The sequence below is a fragment of the Nestor notabilis genome, unplaced genomic scaffold, assembly GCF_000696875.1.
Source record: "Nestor notabilis isolate BGI_N333 unplaced genomic scaffold, ASM69687v1 scaffold29093, whole genome shotgun sequence".
Lineage (NCBI taxonomy): Eukaryota > Metazoa > Chordata > Aves > Psittaciformes > Psittacidae > Nestor > Nestor notabilis.
Genome location: NW_009921071.1, coordinates 50,790 through 70,369, shown reverse-complemented (window position 1 = coordinate 70,369; position 19,580 = coordinate 50,790). Strand labels below are relative to the sequence as shown.

The 19,580-nt window shown below is 38.3% G+C and overlaps 1 protein-coding gene across 1 annotated transcript in view; it reads left to right on the top strand.

The window, feature by feature from the left end:
* The window catches only part of REV3L (REV3-like, polymerase (DNA directed), zeta, catalytic subunit), a gene marked incomplete at its 5' end in the record, with an annotated part of 75,547 nt that overhangs the window by 15,503 nt on the left and 40,464 nt on the right, over window positions 1-19,580 (top strand). Inside the window, 8 exons of the mRNA XM_010010987.1 lie at window positions 2,536-2,630; window positions 3,186-3,290; window positions 4,244-4,328; window positions 4,415-4,567; window positions 4,868-4,986; window positions 7,616-7,850; window positions 11,703-11,842; window positions 15,341-19,547. Of these exons, the coding sequence (XP_010009289.1) occupies window positions 2,536-2,630; window positions 3,186-3,290; window positions 4,244-4,328; window positions 4,415-4,567; window positions 4,868-4,986; window positions 7,616-7,850; window positions 11,703-11,842; window positions 15,341-19,547 (5,139 nt within the window). The remainder of the gene's footprint in view (window positions 1-2,535; window positions 2,631-3,185; window positions 3,291-4,243; window positions 4,329-4,414; window positions 4,568-4,867; window positions 4,987-7,615; window positions 7,851-11,702; window positions 11,843-15,340; window positions 19,548-19,580) is intronic.

The window sequence follows — 19,580 nt, the reverse complement described above, 5'->3', positions numbered from 1 at the left end:
TAGGTGCTTCATAACTTCTGCCAGATTATTTTTGGATGTTTAGAATAAAGAAATATCCTGCTCTGCTGCCTTGTCCTGTAATTGAATGAAACACACATGTACATATAGTGAGAAATACATTTACTGTATTAATGGAGCCACAAAATGTGGCATCACAAATTTTAAAAATATGGCTGGCAAGAAAATATTTTGGGAAATTTTATAGGCTTTCAAAATGTTAAGTGTCAGGCGTTTTCTAAAATTGACTTTCAGGGTGCCTATTCTTTTTTTTCTCAATCTCTTACTCCATTAAAAATCCAATTGCTGAGATTTCTCTTTTGTTTCTCCATTTTATGTTGTGCATAAGACAGGATTTTACTTTCCAATAAAACTCCACTATTATAGGGTGATACAGAAGGAGAGCAAAGATGATTCTTGAAAGCCCTGTGCTGTAGAGAGGTTGAGGTTATCATAGTAAACACCATCAGCCTTACAAAGAAGAGTATTTCTTTCTTACCCCAGCAGTCAAGATATGTGTCAGCTGAGCAACTGAACTAGCAGTACAAATTGAATGTAAATCTACCCTCTTTCATTTTAAAACCTTCCCCCCTTCTCCTGTCAATACATGCCCTTGTAAAAAGTCCCTCTCCACCTTTCTTGTAGGCCCCCTTTAGGGATCTCCCCAGAGCCTTCTCTTCTCCAGGCTGAACAACCCCAACTCTCTCAGCTTTTCCTTGTAGGAGAGGTGCTCCATTGCTCTTATCATTTTTGTGGCCCTCCTCTGGATGCTCTCCCACAGGTCCATATCTTTCTTGCACTAAGGACTCCAGACCTGTACACAGTACTCCAGGTGGGATGTCACCAGAGTAGAGCAGAGGAGAATCACCTCCCTTGACCTGCTGGTCACACTTCTATGGATGTAGCCCAGGATACAGTTGGCTTTCTGGGCTGTGAGTGCACGCTGCTGGTTAATGTCCAATTTTCCATCCACCAGTACCCCCAAGTCCTTCTCTACAGGGCTGATTTCAATCCCTTTATCCCCTAGCCTGTATTGATACTGGGGATTGCTCTGACCCAAGTGCAGGACCTTCCACTTGGCCTTTTTGAGCCTCATGAGGTTTGCATGGGCCCACTTCTCAAGCGTGTCCAGGTCCTCTGGATGGCATCCCATCCCTCAGGCATATCAACCACACTACTCAGCTTGGTGTTACCCACAACATAAGTGAAGCAGTTTAATTTTACATTTCTTTCAGATTTCATATTTCTAGATAGTTAATTTTCAAAGAAGGTGTCAGGGATATCCATCTTTTAATTACATCATCTACTACCTCCTTGTGCTGTAGTGACTTCTAGTCAAAGCTTATAGATGGCATTGAAAATACTAATGAATTAAATCTTAGATTCCATCCTGAGATTTTTGAGGGTCTGTGTATGTCAGGGAATGTAGGAATACAAGTAGATGGGGAGTTCTTCACAGTGAGGGTGGTGAGGCACTGGAATGAGTTGCCCAAGGAAGCTGTGAATGCTCCATCCCTGGCGGTGTTCAAGGACAGGTTGGACAGAGCCTTGGTGTCATGGTTTAGTGCAAGGTGTCCCTGCTCATGGCAGGGGGGTTGGACCTAGACGATCTTAAGGTCCTTTCCAACCCTCCCTGTTCTGTGATTCTATGATTCTGTGCTGTAAGTTACCAGTTAATTAACCTAGACAGAGAGTCCTGAAGAATATTATTTTAACAACAGGGAGTTTTCAGGGGATTTTCTATGGTTCCCTAAAAATTTTCCAAGCATAAACAGACTTCCACGTAAACCTGGGAGAAGGTTTCTCTTTCTTAGTTTCCTCCATGGACTCCTTAATATTAGTTCAATGACAGCAACAGGTGGAAATCCACTGACCTTAGCAGGTCTGAAAAGGTACAGCAGGAAAGTGATCAGATCATACAACAAGCTTGAACCTGTTTCTAGTACTTAGGACTGTCCAAGCCAGTTACCCTTAGTTCTGCTTGTGTTTGGGATGCTATACTCTGTTTATGTTCACCAGGCTACTCCTATGCCCCCATAGTAAATAAAAAAAAATAAAAAAAAAAAAGAGGAAAAACATTTTGCTTCAGTTATCTAGTTGGGAATGTTTAACCGCTTTGCATTGCATTGAATTGTGAATAAGAGAGAAAGATTCTTGTCGCAGTATTTTCTGGGTACGAGATCATAGATGGTCCTATTGGGTGAGAGTTCTATTGAACATTTCATCTTGTGTTTGAGGAGGGGAATGTTATCAGAATTGCTGTAGTATTTAGAGTTGTTTACTACTTCTTTCTCTTCTCTCACAAAAGAAAAAGCCTCTAAGTTGAAGATACAAATTTCTTATCTAACTAGATTTGAATATGACCATTAATTTAAGGACTTGCAGATGAGGATGAGAACTGCTAATTCTGTATTCAGATACTCATCCCCATTCCCCCTGACATATTTTAGATGTTAGCCCAGATAGAAAAAAGTGATGATGCATGTTTCAATATCAATGTATTGATAAAATTAACCTGTGATATTTATGTTGTCACAGTTCTTTAATGTTGAAAGGTGTTGAGCCACAAAGTACCTGTGAATTGGAGGTGGACGCAGTAGCTGCTGACATTTTAAATCAACTGGATGTTGAAGGTGAAGTGTTAACTTTCCATGTAAAATGTTTTAGGACAGGAACTACATTGTCATCTTTTTTTAAGGTTCATCTTATTATTTTTAAGGCACAATCCAGATTTCACCATTGATGAATTGTTGATCTACAAATTTATAAAGTTAAAAAAAAAAAAAAGTTGAATTAACTCAGAAAGAAAACAGGTTACAGGAATAGCCTGTCATCAGGGCAATAGAAAGAGATTTCTGTTAATGCATAACCAGAAGGCTTCAGACCTATAAAGGAGAGTTACTGAAATAGCAACATACATCTATCTGTACATGCATATACATACATACTTGGCAAAAAGACCAGCAAAAAACAAAGATCTAGATTAACAAATAGAAGATGTAGAAAACAAATAAAGCTACATCTTAACTTTTACATACTTCTGAATTCTAGAGTAAGGCAAGAATTGCAAATAAAAAATTAACAGCTTAAAATGACAAAAGAGATGAAGAGTGTCAGAATCTAATCTGGGGGGAAGAATGCTTCATCACATGGACAGACTTCCCTTCATGTACTGTTGTATATTTCAGCCCAGATTGGCAGGAACCCTGGTTTGCAAGCTATATGGGAAGATGAAAAGCAGAGACTGAGACAAAAATGTGAATCTTCTCAGATTAAGTCGCCTGAGTCACAAGGTAAAAAAAAAGAAAATAAAATTGTGCAGCTGTGTGTCAAAAACTGAGAAGCAAACGGGGTAGAATTGAATCAGTGTATTAAGTTTGAGGGCTTCCTAGATGTACTGTTTTTTCATTTCCAAGCTTACTCATAGCCCACTATGTGTATTCCAATTTTGAAAGCAAGATACATAACCTTATCTAAAAACATCATGCTTCAGCTAGCTGCAAAGTATTCGAGGCAAAATGAATGATAACGACAGTTAAGATTGTATGCTTTATGATGGAAAAATGTTTAAATGTTCAAATATTAGCAAAATTAAATCTCTTATCCTGAAGCTTTCCATGGTATTTTATACACAAGGGCAGTTTCTTTGAATTTCTGTGGAATTACAGCTAAGGTGATGTTAAATGAAAATTCTTAAAGGATGGACAAATCCCTGTATTTTTATGTAAAATTCATTGCACAGGGAAGACCGTGCTCTGCAGATTAATTGCATAATTAACTGAGCTGTTCTCTGCAGAACATGGTCCATGTTTCTTTTAAAATATGAATGATATTTGGCAAGTAAGCCAGAGGATTGCAAGGAGGAAAGAGGCAGGTTCCTGGCTAAGGCAGACTGCTTTCAGACTGTGGGGTTTTTTTACTGCGTTTCTGTGTAATGTTATTCACGCTGCATAAACCAGACTTTTCAAAATTTTTCACTGATTGTTCTTTTCCTGGATGCTCACCTTGCTGTAATTGCAACATGATTTGTAAATGCTGTTGAAACTTGCAGTTGCAAATGAGATCAGTGGGAGTATGTGAAGCATTTTAAAGTGTTTAAATGAAAATCAGCCTGCAAATTTGTCACTGAAAATTAGCAGATGCTTCATTTTTGAGCCATTTCCTAATAGAATTAGTAATTATAGCTGCTCTCTGTGTTGAGAGGTCAAAGTAAAACTGAATAACAAATATTTTTCAAATTTTAAAGACCGTGGATTTGTGCCAGCAACAGAGAGTGAAAAATTTTTTCAGAAGAGACTTAAAGAAATCCTCAAGCAAAATGACTTCTCTGTGTAAGTGTTTAGCCATTTGTCATCAAAGTATAATATTCTATGCAAACCTTCAATATGCATTTAAAAATTGGTTTTCAATTAACTAGAACGTTGTCAGGATCAGTGGACTACAGTAATGGATCAGAGGAGTTCTCTGCTGAGCTAACACTACATTCTGAGGTACTTTCTCCTGAAGCCTTTCAGTGTACACCAGCTAATATGGTAGAAGTGCATAAAGATAAAAAGATGAACAAAGGTGAGTATTTTTAATAGCCTAATTGTTTAGGCATAAATCTTTGTTACGCTTCGGCTATTTGTGCTATAGCAGGAGTAAGCCAAAGAGGATCTGATTGTCAGTTATGAAAAATGAGGAGTACTTTTGCTTTTATTTTCATCATTGTTAGAGTAAGCAAATTTAAAATTTCCATAGCACATAACAGAAAGATACTTGAATAGTGAAATACATTTTAGAGTAACTTGCTTGCGTAATGTATTGAAGTCTGTGACTCTTTGAAGTTTTATCCTTTCTCTTTTTGTTTTTCTTTTAAAGAATCCCATAGGATGCACACTGATAAAGAAGAGGAAGCACTTATTAATGAAGAAGCAATTTTAAACATTGTGGAAAATAGTCAGAGCTTTCAGCCTTTGTCTCAAAGACTGAGTCAGACTCCAGTTTTTAGTGAGTATGACTGGAATGTCTTTTCTTCCGGGGTATTTTATTGTTCCACCATCTTTGTCGTTTCAGTTATGTTACCAGTCATGAAAGAAAGTGGTTTACCTCAGGGAGTTTGTCAGGCAAACTGAGACTTCACACACATGCAACCTCCCACTATCACCAAAAAAACCCCACCTTATATTTTCTAAAAATGTCATCAGAGCAATGTATCTGTAGAAGCTACTGTGCATTACTGGTTTGCTAAGCTTGTCCTCCTGCCAGGTCAGCTCAATGCAGTCTTTTACGGGTATTGCTCTTCCTTATACTCCTAGGGTTATAGGACTAAAACTGTCAGAATAAATAAGATTGTGACTATCTATCCATGCTATTGTTGCAGTTACCGCTTCTTTCTTACAGTTATGGTAGTGAACATGCTTATGGGCTACTCTTAGAAGCTTGGCTGTCTGAGATACTGGGGAATGGGTAGGCTGATAATGTGAGGCAAGTTGCAGGAGAGCATTTCCAAAAATTTATGGATACAAAAGAATAGTTGAAGGCAAAGAAACAAGAAGTAAAACATTAAAGAGGTGGAGAAAACCCATTTTAGCAAACAAATGTGGATGGTATGGGGAGGAAACAACAATAAAATAACGCAACAAAGGAACTTGCATGAAAGCTACTTCAAGTAGAAATAGTTCAAATACTCTAGATGAGATGAAAAGCACATGGTTCATGCTATCTCTGTGTTCTCTATATATACATTCTTATGTAAGCATAAGATATATTGTTAATATGCACTGCAGTTGATACAAAGCAGGGTCAGGGGAGTATCTAAAACCCATAGCCTCCAGTGCTTTTGATACATACATGGTATGCATATATGCATGGACAAGAAGATACAGTATGGGCAACAATATATGTCTATGGGTAATAGAATATACAACAATATACAGTCTTTTCTTGCAAAGAAAGGAGGAGTGAGTGGAGTGAGATTAAGACTTTTTCAGTGCTGTTTTCTTTTACAGGAAGTAGGCAAGATTTTGGTTGTGGAAATTTTATAGGCAAGGATTATGATTTAGCAGGAGAACTATAAGTAAAGAAGTTACATGGAAGCTGGGAAACATGAACATTGATTTATCTCTGGGTTGGGGGTGTGGGAGGAAGGTTGTGCAGAGGTTGAGAAGTGGCTAAAATGATACAAAGGATACATTCTACAGCTATACATTTTATTTACTCAACTGAATAGGAATGTTGAAATGCTATCTTTTTTTTCCAGTGGCTAGGTAATCAAATGGAGATTTTATGACTTCTTCTCCCCTGCGCTTTTTAACACAGGGCTACCAATTGCTGGTGTCTTGTGTGGACCATGAGTTAACATGCTGCATCTCTGGGTCTTTTACGCTTTGTCATAGCATAGACTAGTCTTTACGATGTCTTTGCAGAGTTTCAGTGTCACTGTGAAGTGCGCTGCTGCTGCTGTGAAGTACGCAACAAGGTTTATATTAATGGGAAGTGAAGGTCGGAATTTAATGACGGACCTCACAAAGGGCAGAGCCAAGAACAGAAAGTACAATTGAAAGTGGGTTAATTCAGAACTTTGGCAAAAGGGGTGGTTTCCATTCTAAATGGTTGCGTGGTGTCTTATGAAGCCTTGGTAAAATATGGAAAATGCCTTCCTTACCAATGTTGAGACCTATTTTATATGATTCTCAGGATCATTGTAAATCATATGATGTATCCTGAGGAAGGAAAATAGAGATTGTAGTCCTTCAGCCAGAGGAGAAGGAAAGAGAAGTAACAAAGATGCCTGGTAGACTGGATATCATAAGTTGGTTAGGAGGTCAGATGAAAGGTAAGCAGGAGGAGAGTGAGAAAAAATTGCGACTTGGAAGGATGTTTAAGAAGTAAAGAATGAGAAGGCAAATGCATGAGTCAGTCTAAGCTTGGGTCAAATGAAATTAAAAAATAAAATCTAAAGGAGGAGTGAAATCAGGTAAACTTTGGGTGTTTAGAGGAACGTAGGAAGAGAATAGGTTACAGTAAGAAGAAAAGGGAGATGAAGTTAAGTAATATAGTAAAGGACAGATGGAAAGAAGAACTAGTTGGTCAAAATCACCACCTTTCATGAGATACAGTGATTGAAAGTTTTCCAAGTGATACACAGAGAAGTGCCCAACAGTGTTGATGCAGCCATTGGAATGGTGAGAGCAAGAGAAGGCAGTGATGCTTCAGAAGCTGGCACTCATGGTGAAATAAAAGGGAAGGGTGAGGCTTTACTGAATGTGAGAAGGTAACAGGAGGGTGGAGCGAGAGAGGAGAGATAAGTGCTTCCACTAAATGTACTACAGTTAGTGTATTTGCCTTCTTCAGGAGAAGAGGGCAAATATTTAAAAAAAAAAAAAAAGAGGTTGTAAAGTTTCTAGATAAAGAGCTAGAAAAGATACCAAGTCATAAACCTTGAAAAAATACTGAAAGCGCTTTGATTTCATAGTCTGCCTTGCTTTAGACAGTAACAAACCAGCAGATTTTTAAATGTTGAAGGGTTTTTGGTTTTGTTGTTTTGGTTTTTTACTGGTAGACTGTTAACTAGTCATTTACAAGTGGAACAAAATACAGATTCTACTTGTATGTGTTTGTTCGGATTTTTTTGCAGTGAATACTGCTGATGAGGCCATGATTGATCTCTTGGCTGGGTTGGAGAATGATGGATATCAGATGGGACATCACAAAACACTCTCTCACCATCGCTCTCTTGGAAGCTGTCGAAATTCTCAGAACAGTGATGATGAAGAAAATGAGCCACAGTGTGAGAAAGAAGAAATGGAACTTAGCTTGTTAATGTCCCAAAGGTGGGACAGTAGCATTGAAGAGCCTGGGCCAAAAAGAAGGTATAATATGTAATTTTCTTTTTAATATGTTCATTTCTGCCAGATCCTTCCTCCCCCCCACCCTGTTTTCAAGTGTGCTATGAGCCCAGTGAGCTGTAGAGATGGCTCTGTTGACAGCACTGGAAAAATCTATGCAGATCTTGGAATAGAATGCAGTTGTTCAGATGGTGCTGTGAATTGTCGGTTTTATACGGAAATAAAGACTAAATGTTTACGTTTGGCTAAACCTAAGCTTCTAGTTTGCTGTCTGAGGAAAAATTGAGTAGGTTTTTTTTGTTTGTTTTACAAATCCAGATACAAAACTCTTTACTTGTAAAGTCCTTTTAAGGTCACACTTTGGATGTAGTATAAATGTTAATGTACACGTGCCTGTAACTTTTACTGAAGTGAGTATTTAGCAAGTATTCTTATGAAGACTGACCCAGAGGCCTGAGAAAAACACCCGTTTGTTTCCATGCCCAAAGCTTAAATCAAAACATGAACGCTGCTCATTCTGCTGGACTGCTAAAGGTCAGCAGCTTGAATATTTTTAAGGCCAAGATTCTTGGAACACCTTCTCAGTTTGTAATGACCTTTTTGTACAGTCTGTGCTGACAGGCATTGAAAGAAGCTATATCCAGTTTCTCCTCACACCTGCTTTGGGCAGACCTTCTGGTATTTATAATTCTGGTTGAAAGATTTCACAGACATAACATTTTGATATTTATGGATTTTACTTTTTTTTTTTTCATTGAAAATCATCATTACACTAGGATTTAGAGACCAAGAGAGGCATAGAAATATTTAATCTTTTCTTTCCTAAAGACATACAGAAAAGTTGTAACAGAATCAGAACTAATAATAGATTATTAGTCTTCTAGTCCTAGAGATAATTCATCTCTATAGCTAGTTTTCCTTTCTGACTTTTGGTTTTCTTTGGGTTTTTTCCTTCACAGTAGCCTGAAAAGTTGGAATTTCCATCTAAAACACTTAACATTAATCTTCAGTTTAGTGGTAGTGTCTGTGTAAAATCAGCTTATATCTTGCAAAATTTATTAGCTCAGGCAGAGCTCTGTATGGGCATGATTTTGGGAGTCAGGAAGGGTCCTTAAGCAATTAACCACTTTTACGCATTAAAGAATCCTGTTTAAAAACTCAGCAGACTTATGAGCTGGCTCATTAATAACTTGCTCATATATGCCTACATCTTAATCCCAGACAGAAAGCATTAGGGAGAATGTACCAGGTGCCTCCACAGGGAGTCAGCTCATGTTCAGAGGGAATTATGAGCTTTGTTTCAGTGTGATCTCTGCAGAATTTGGACTGACTTCAGAAAAGAGCATTGGGTATCTCTGCCCCTGCATGATTTTGCTTATGCATGAAGAGCTAGTTTAGCTAGTTTGAGTCTGACGATGGATCCTTATTCTGCTCAGGCTCATTCTGTGTGTACTGCTTCCTAATGCATCCTACTGAATCCATATTATCACTATTCTGTTACTGGGTGTTCACTGATCTTCCATTATATCAACAAATATATTGAGATAACGAGGAACAACAACATCCTACTGAGTGAATTAAATGGCTTGGGTTTGATTTATGCTGAACTAGAGAAAGAAACCCATCGAGATCTGGACTGGTTCATGTATGGGTATAATGCTGTTACACAAGTTTTCCTAGAATCTAAACTGATGGACTTGAATGTAGAGAAATCCAAATCTCCAGCCTGAATAGGTTTACTAATGTTGACGAAGATTTGCTTCATGCAGAGGACTATAGCATTAGTCAGGTGGAAGAAATATCTGCACGCTCTGTAGTCCAGTGCCCTGGTCAAAGCAGCTTTGGATAGATTGGTTGCTGAGAGCTTTGTCTGATCAAGGTTTGAGTATATCCAAAGACAGGGATTGCATGGCCCACATAGGCAACATGTTGCAGTGTTTGAACACCCTCATAAAGAAGAATGTTTTCATTGTACGTAACGTTCCCCGAGGCAGCGCTGTGCCCATGGCCCTTATCATGTCACTGGACACCTCTGAATTGGGTTTCATATTCTTTATACCCCCTCATCGGATACTTGACAAGTGCAACAGGATCTCCTCTTACTGAGGCCAAATAAGGCCGTTTCCCTTAGCCTCTCCTTAGACGTCATGTGCTCCAGCCCCCAGTCACCATGGTGCTCACCTTAGCTGGATTTGTTCCGACTTGTAGTGGGATGCCCAAAACTGAGCACAGTACTCCAGATGCAGCCTCACAACTACTGAAAATGGCTACAGTCTGGCAGTCACAGCCAAAGATGCAACTGGCCTTCTTTGCTACAAAGGCACACTGCATACTCTCGTTGTTGTCCACTAGGGCTTTTGCATCCTTTTCCGCAAAGCCACTTTCTAGCCAGCTCTCTCCCTGCCTGTAGCAGTGCATGGGTTCATTTAATCCCATTTGTGGGACTTACGGATTTGTATTTTTTTGAAATCCACGAGGTTGCTGTCAGCTCATTCCCAAGTGTATTGAGATCACTCAGAATAGCATCCCTTACTCTCAAGAGTATTGATTGCTCTCCCAAGTTTGATATTCATTTGCATATAGAGCTGAATGTCTTTACACTGTACTTTTCCATGTTTTGGGAACATAGAAAGGGAGAACTAAGCTCATTTTCGTCATGGCTACTGCATACCTAGCTGTGCTTGTTGGTTGGTGTCTCTTCCAAGTCCTGCTCCTTCTAGACTTGAGTTAGTCTGGAAATCATACAGCTATATTTGAGCCTGTTGTTCCTGAAATAATAAACATGGTTTGATCTTCATTGGCTTTGTGTTGAGCACATTCAGATGTCTGTGGTGGTATGATACATACAATTCATGCTCTCATCAAACTCCACAGATAAAGAGTTATTCAGAAGTAGACTGTATTTAGATTATTGTGGATTTTCCTTCCTGTAACTTCAAAACCTTTGTTTTTATGCCTTCTAAGGTACTGCACAATAATGTCTAGAGGTATCAAGCTGCATCTTAACAAACAAAAAAACAAAACACACACCTCCCAACCTCAGTTCCTTAGTATTTATCTGGGTCTCTCTCTTTTAGCCATAGAATAGCTTATTTCTATAAAGATTTACATCCGTCTCACACTTCATTTTAAAGAAGAAAAAAATCAAGTTCTTAAGTGCTTCTAGAGCTATAATATACCAGGGGGGTTGGTGTTGGAGGGTTTTTGTAGATTTTTCTTCTCCCCTCCCCCATAAAGCCATACCACCTCAAAACATTGAAAACCTGGAAAGTTCGTACGAGCTTTTCTTTGCAGATTTCCTTTTTTTTATATTTTTATTTTTTTTCCGCAGCAGATTTATGACTGTAAAAATGGCACTGTAGATCAGTTAACTTTGAAAAAGCCACTGAAGTATTAGCAACAGCAACTTCAGAATGTTGAAAAAAGGATGGAAACGTTTGTTTATTCTTATAATACAATAATAAAGCAAAGATTCCTTAAAAAAAAAAAGCAAACATCTGTTTGCTAAGAGCTAAACTGAAATAATTTTGCATTGTTGGTTTAGTCTTCACATTTCAAGCACTTTCAAGCAATGAAATAAAATTCCAGTAAAATTGAAATAAAATTAAGCATCTAAATGCCTTCTCTCCTAACTTCTTAAGCTAGTGAATCCTGCAGGGTTTATCTGTAGTTGTTAAATAGCTGACTACCACTGTTGCCTCTTAAAATAGTAACACTTAATAATATCTTGAGTTTCTCAGAACTGTAACAATTTTTGTTTCACTTTGCTTCCCCAGATTACACCATATGGCACCCTTTGGTTTTAAGGTTGCCTATGGCTATTGATATTTTCTAAGAGAAGTATTGTGCATTAAATAGATCCTTCATTTTCTCTAGGTCAGCTGGCAAAAATGTGCATCGAAGTTCAACAGAAGAGGATTCATCTTCGGAGGAAGAAATGGAGTGGAGTGGTAACAGTATGCTCCTAACTAATCTCTCTATACCTCAGTTAGATGGGACTGCAGATGAAAATGGTGGTAAGTAAACAGAAAAACAGCTTTGGAAATTGAATTATTACCTGGGTGGTAGTTTGTTTTCAGATCAATTTGGTAATTCTCAAAAATGCTAATTTTTTTCAATTCTTGTTTCAATTGGAAGGAAACACTCTCAACAATGCGGAAGCAGGCCCTTAACATCTTTGCTATTAGTCAAAAATGTTTTAATCTCAATGCCCTCTAGAATTACAAGAATCTGCTTTTCCTATTTGTCGTGGTTTAAGCCCAGCCGGCAACTTGGAACCACGCAGCCGCTCGCTCACTCCCCCCCTTTTCCTTCCTCCCCCCGCTCCCGGAGGGATGGGTAGGAGAATTGAAGGAATGTAACTCCCACGAGTTGAGATAACAGCTCTCCAGTAACTAAGGTATAATACAAACCACTACTGCTACCAATAATAATGATAAGAGGAATAACAAGGGAAAAGGACACAACCGCTCACCACCCGCCGACCGATACCCAGCCCGACCCGAGCAGCGATCTGGGCCTTCCGGGTAACTCCCCCCAGTTTCTATCCTGGGCATGACGTGCTGTGGTATGGAATACCCCTTTGGCCAGTTTGGGTCAGGTGCCCTGCCTCTGCTTCCTCCTGGCTTCCCCTCCTCTCTGGCAGAGCATGAGACTGAGAAAGTCCTTGGTCAGAGTAAACATTACTGAGCAACAACTAAAAACATCGGTGTTATCAGCGTTGTTCCCAGGCTGAAAGTCAAAAACACAGCACTGCACCAGCTGCTAAGAAGGAGAAAAAATGACTGCTGTAGCTGAACCCAGGACAGTATTGTATTAACGATAAAGGGCATCATTTAATTATTTTTATGGATAAGATAGTTACCTTGTTGCAGGAGGTATTTTTCTGTTAGTTTGTTATGCAAATATAGTATTAAAATTAATGATTCTGTAGGATCATTTATCCTGCTAGGATTTAATTGTAAATAATATATGTATTACTATGCAAATTTAAATGTTTCTGCTTTGCAGCTGTTTGCCACACATTCTTAAATATAGTGAGCCTTTGGTTGAGCCTGTATTTCATTCAACAGATCGCACATTCACATCTTGGGATAGCTTGAGTTAAAACTATGTGGTGGCAAAGCTGATGCAGAAGAAACTGCCTTTCAAAATCTATAAAAAAATAAATAAATCTGTAGAGATATCTCTGTATAACTTTCTGTCTTTGATCAAATAACCTTAGTAAATACAATGCACACTTTGAGGTTAGGCAAATATATAAATATTATTGGTTTCATGAGACAATCAAAATTAGACAATCCATTGCTGTTGAGCAGGACAGTGATAAATGTATGGATCTCTTGGGGAAAAATATGTATCTGTATCCACGTTTTCTTAATGTTAGGATCACTTTTCTTCTTGGTCTAATCAACAGTAATTGTTCTTTGTTTAGAAATGTCATATTAGTCATACTTAATTGCCTTTAAAATTTTGAATTTTTGGTTAACATCACTTTGTACAGAAGCATCTTTCTTAATCCATAGTTCACACTGGTTAATGTAAAATTTTGCTTATGCTTATGCATGTACCTTACTTCCTATCATTGCATTTGCTCTTTATAGCAGTAATGTAATATTTTACAAAATATCTGTATTAGTTTATGCCTTTTGAAACTATTTGACAAAAATAACAAACATCATCTAATAGGATATAAAATACATACATCTTAATACATCTATTAGCAATTCTTTATTAGAGAAAGCGAGCTATATGATCTCATTACATAGGCAACCATAGCTATTCTTTTGTGCTCACTGTTTAAAGCATTGAAGTTTGCTTTTTCCTTTACCTTTACAGGTATAATCTTAGGGTTAATAGGTGATTTGGTACTACTAATATTATTTGGTTTTGCAAAATATACAATTGTAATTTACTTATTTTCAGTACTTTGTAATTTAATGTAAAAAGAGATGCATCTGTTTAATGAGACTGTATCTTAAATCATTGTTTGAATTTTAGAATATTTTAAGTATATGAAATATCACATGCAGAAGAAGAATGTCAGAATAAGCTTATTATTATGAAGTTTTACTTCAACTTCTTTCAATAGGAGATATAGTAAATTCAAATTAGATCTTAGTCTCCATTCGTCTAAATTAGAAAATGCTTATCCACATATAAATCTGTGTCCACAATATCTGACTGACTGATGGACAAGTATTTTTGCAATTTTTGTATCTGAATAGTCAGGTATCTTCCAAGTGTTCATTGGCACTTCACCCAGCTCCTATTTTCTTGGTTTTCAGTTAATCATCCTCATTCTTTGTGTGGAATTCTACCCTCAAAGAATCATAGTCAGCATCTCACAGCTGTGTTTCACAGCTCAGGGACTCTGTGTAAGCATGAGAAAATGTTATTAGAAACAGATTGAGACTTCCTTTTATTTTTCTCACCTGGCAACAAATATATTGGCAAGCTGAAGGCAGCATCAATCTAAGATAATTTCCAAATTGGTTGAGACTTACAGTAAAGGCCCGAAGGATCCCGTGTCTATTATGACAGCATGCAGTGCATGCTTCCAGGTCATACAGCATGTTTCATAACTCCTATCCCCGCTTCATTTCAGCTAAAGATGTGGTCACATGAACAAATTGCTGTGTGCCAGGACCTCTGTGGTAACTGACCCTTTGCACAGGAATAAACACCTTCAAATTACTTGGTGTTCATCACGGTTATGAGCAAGCACACAGTTGCTGCAAAGCAGTTGTTGTTACTTACCACCTGCCTGTGCACACTTACCCTGCAGTAAACGTGGTAAAAGATTCAGCAAAAGAGACTGAAATTGCCCCAGATATCATGTGATGAGTCTGCACAGGACAGTTGCCGCATCACGTGCTGGTGGCAGATCTGTGTGGGAATGTTAATGCATGGATATGAAGTCATTATATAACTTAATGGTGTGAGCTCCTTGCATAAACACCTGAATAGGTGGTGGATTGCTTTGCTTCATGAAAGTGCAGCAAATTACCTGTGCTTAGTGCACAGGACAGTTAATACAAAGCCCTTGCTGTGTTGTAAGATAGTACTTTAGCTTTCTGTATGGGGAAAGTCATCAAAGAAAGTTCTTTGGCTTTTCAGAGCCAATGAGTATGCATGCTTCTCAGGGACAAAGCAGGATACAAGCTTTTCTAGAAATCAATCTGTATTTAGTTATCTGAAAGTGATTTTAGAAACCTTCTTTCAGAAAACCAGCATGAAATCTTTGGCAATTGTATGCAAGCCTACCATTTAGGAGTAACTGACAGAACAGCTGAGACACAAATGTGCCAGCAACATGATTTTGATAAAGCAAATCATGTACGCAGGGTCTGTAGTTGTCATGATCATAAATGCCATGTGATTTAGAAGAGGGGTTTTTTTTTTCTTCTTCGGGTGGGAGGGCTTTCAGGAAAGTGTAATTAAAATGGTTAATGCCTTAGGTTACTATTTTGTACAGAAAAACTAGTGTAAAAATTGCTTGTCTTCCATTTCAGACAATCCTTTGAATAATGAAAGTTCTCGAACTCACTCCTCCGTCATTGCAACAAGCAAAATGTCTGTAAAGACCTCAATCTTTCACAAAGATGCTGCTACGCTAGAACCCCCATCTTCTGCTAAAATTACTTTTCAGTGTAAACACACAAGTGCCCTTTCTAACCATGTTTTGAATAATGAAGATTTAGTAGAAGACCTCTCACAACCAAACACAGAAACAAGATCTGAACTTTCAGTCCATTCTCTTACAAAAGAAAGCACTTACTCAGCAAAATACCCAACTCCATTCAGCAATAGTACCCATGCAGAAAACTCTCACAAAGAGAGTAACAAGAAAGATACTCTCCCAGTTCCTTCATGTGAAAATAATATTTTTGAGTATGAAGATGATATTTCATCAGTGAACAGACAGATACCTAGTAGGAAGTATACTAGCATCAGAAAGGCTGAAAAGGATGTCTCTTTTATGCATGTGGGCCGCCACATTGGTGACAGCATGTTGAATAAAAACTTATTTAACTTTTCTGATTTGAGCCACTCCAGCCATTCCAAAGGTAAAATGTCCTCTGAAGTAAATGAAAAATCCAGCAGTGCAAGTATAAATAGTTTTTTTCCAGCAACAGTTACAGAAAATTGTGAGTTGGTGTCTTGTTCAGGAGGCAGTCGAACTGTGGTACATTCACTTGAAAATAACACTGATGAAGGTGGCCTTAATAAGCTTAAAATTAGGTATGAAGAATTTCAGGAGCATAAGGCAGAAAAGCCAAGCCTCAGTCAACAAGCAGCACATTATATGTTCTTTCCTAGTGTTGTTCTTTCTAATTGTCTCAATCGCCCACAGAAGTTAGCTCCTGTGACGTATAAATTACAGCAAGGCAACAAACAGTCCAGGTTGAAGCTGAATAAAAAGAAACATAATTTTATCAATCATCAGGAGCCTTTAAGCGTAAATGATGTTGTATCAGTGAAGGAAAGCTGCTATACACAAGGTAATGCTTGTAGTAACATTCCTGATAAGGATAGTGCTTTACCTAGTGACTTCGTTCAAGTTCCTCTTGAAGCTTTTGAAAACAAAATGCCTACAAGTACTGCTAATTATACTGACTGCCAGTTTGCAGATGGATCTCTTGAAACTGAGCAGTCATTTGGATTATGTGGGAATAAATATACGCTCCGAACGAAACGGAAGGTAAATTATGAAACTGAAGACAGTGAATCAAGCTTTGTCGCACACAACTCAAAAATTAATCTACCTCAACCAATAGAAGGTGTTGAAAGTTTGGATGGGTCTCAGAAGTCTCGAAAGCGTAGAAAACTTTCTAAGAAATTGCCACCTGTTATTATTAAATATATTATCATCAATAGATTTAGAGGGAGAAAAAATATGCTTGTTAAACTAGGGAAAGTAGATTCTAGCGAGGAAAGAGTAGTACTCACAGAGGAAAAGATGAACTTATATAAAAAGCTTGCACCTTTAAAGGACTTCTGGCCAAAAGTTCCTGACTCTCCTGCAACCAAATACCCTATTTATCCACTAACACCAAAGAAAAGTCACAAAAGGAAAGCAAAACATAAGTCAACCAAGAAAAAAGCTGGAAAGCCACAAAAAACAGGTAGTAAAAGTATTAAAAGAACTTTATCTTTCAGAAAAAGGACTCATACAATTCTTTCTCCTCCATCACCATCCTACAATGCAGAAGCTGAAGACTGTGATTATAACTATAGTGATGTTATGTCCAAGTTAGGTTTTCTTTCTGAGAGAAGCACAAGCCCAGTAAACACATCTCCACCTCGCTGCTGGTCTCCCACTGATCCAAAAGCAGAAGAAATTTTGACCAACCTGGAGAGAGAAGCTTTATTTAGTAGGGGGTCCAATATGTACAACAGCAAGACTGTTAATTCTAGTGCAGGAAAGAATAGTCGAGCAAAAACTCAGGTTAAGAAATGTAAAAAGAAATTTTCTAGCCCCGCTGTGTCTACTAAGAAAAAGAAAAAAATCAATCAGACTGATAAAACAGCAGATGATGTAAAGAAGAAACCAAGAAAACAAAGACAAAAAACAGTTGAAAAAGCATCCTCAAGAAAGCGTGTTGTATTTAAACATGAAAAAGGAAATACTAACTCTACTGCAGAAGTAAAGTTTGTGCTGAAACATCAAGATCTGCCTGAGATTTCTTACAGCTCTGCCAACTTGCAACCACTTCATAACCGGAAAGATAGTCCTCTTCCTGGCTATTCTGCAGGATATCTACCATCAGCGCAGCTCCCCTCAGCAGCTGATGCACAAGGTAGTTCATCAGGCTGTTTTCATTCTTTGATGGAAATTGATAAGCCTGTAGATGCACAGTGTGCACCTGCTCCACGAGAAGACCCTCATTCATCTTTTGCATCGACTCCTGTGCTACCTGGAAGGGAAGTACCAAAAATGAGCTCTCAAAGGCCCAGGACTCAAAGTGCTGTATTTAGAATGAAGGATTCTGCTATCATTCAAAACATATTTGATCCATCTAATCACACAACTCAGGTAATGCAGAACACACGCATCCCTAAAGATAAGACTTCTGCAAAAGCAGAAGAGACAAAAAATTTGCAAAACAGATATTTACCACCAGCGGGGAAATTAAATGAAACTCGTGACTCTTTGGATGCAGCAAAGATAGATCAATTACATGCCACTAACTATTTGCATTGTAAAGATAATAACCAACAGCAGATTTTTTGCTTACCAGAGACATCCAAGCATTCTGATCCTTGTTCTTCTATTCTTAAGTCATCTGAGGAAAGCCCTGGGACACTTCAGTTGCCTAAGAACTGTTTCGTAACATCTTTGAAGAGTCCAGTGAAACAGTTAAATTGGGATCAAAACCAGAGAGGATTTATTTTGGATATGTCACATTTTAAACCTGAAACAGTAAAACAAAGATCTCTGTCAGAAGCAACCATGCAACCAAAACCCATCACCCAGTATAAAAACAGGACTATACTGGCCCCATCGGCATTCAGTGAAGGACAGTCTGGCCTAGCTGTTTTGAAAGAGTTGCTCCAGAAGAGACAGCAGAAAGCTCAGAATGCTAACGTTACACAGGAACCATTACCGGCTAAAACACAGCTGAGCAGGAGTATACCGTGCCCTCTTGAACAGAATAAGGCAATCAAAAGGTCGCGGTCAATCGCATCGCCAAGAAAATCTCGTGCTCCCAGGAGCACAAAACCTAAAGAAAAAACAGCAAAACTTTCACAAATGGAGTCGTTAAGCCAGCAGATCACTAGTCGCATTGATCACTCTGTGTCTGATGACAGCCCCATTTTTTTTTCAGACCCTGGTTTTGAAAGCTGCTACTCGCTTGAAGACAGCTTATCTCCAGACCACAGTTACAACTTTGATATTAATGCTATAGGGCAAACTGGGTTTTGCAGTTTTTATTCTGCAAGCCAGTTTGTCCCAGCAGATCAAAATTTGCCCCAGAAATTCTTGAGTGATGCAATTCAAGATCTTGGTTCTGGACAAACAGCAGAAAATGACTTTGTGTGTCATAATGACCAAAAATCTGAGGAAGAAAAGCAGCATTCTCCAAGCACAAGTAAATGGATACGGCCTGGTTCCCTGAGCCCTGAGCTTTTTGAGAAAACCTCACTGGATAATAATGAGAACCACTGCCATAGCCAATGGAGGAAAAATGTTCATCCTTCGACCTCTAGGTCTAGTTCCATCGATACCTGTTGTACACAAGAAACTGAGGTTTGTTTAAATGAAAAATTCAAATTGAATAGAAATACAGTTAATAAAGAGAGATTTCTTAACCTTCCTCAGCCAACCACCTCAGACTGGATTCAAAGCCACATTAGGAAAGAAACCACTTTTGAACCCTGTCAACCACTTGATTCAGTTAGTACCTCTTTTACATCAATATTATCTTCTCCTGATGGTGAGCTTATAGATGCAGCTTCTGAGGATTTAGAACTACATGTTTCGAGAAACAATGAGGCGTTAACCCCAACTCCAGATAGTTCACCAAGATCAACCAGTTCTCCCTCACAGTCAAAGAATGGAAGTTTTACACCTCGGACCGCTCACATTCTTAAGCCCCTCATGTCCCCACCCAGTCGTGAAGAAATCATGGCAACTCTGCTGGATCATGATCTCGCAGAAACAATTTATCAGGAACCATTTTGCAGCAATCCTTCAGATGCTCCAGAAAAGCCAAGGTACTGTGTTAAAAATGCATTTCTGACTACATA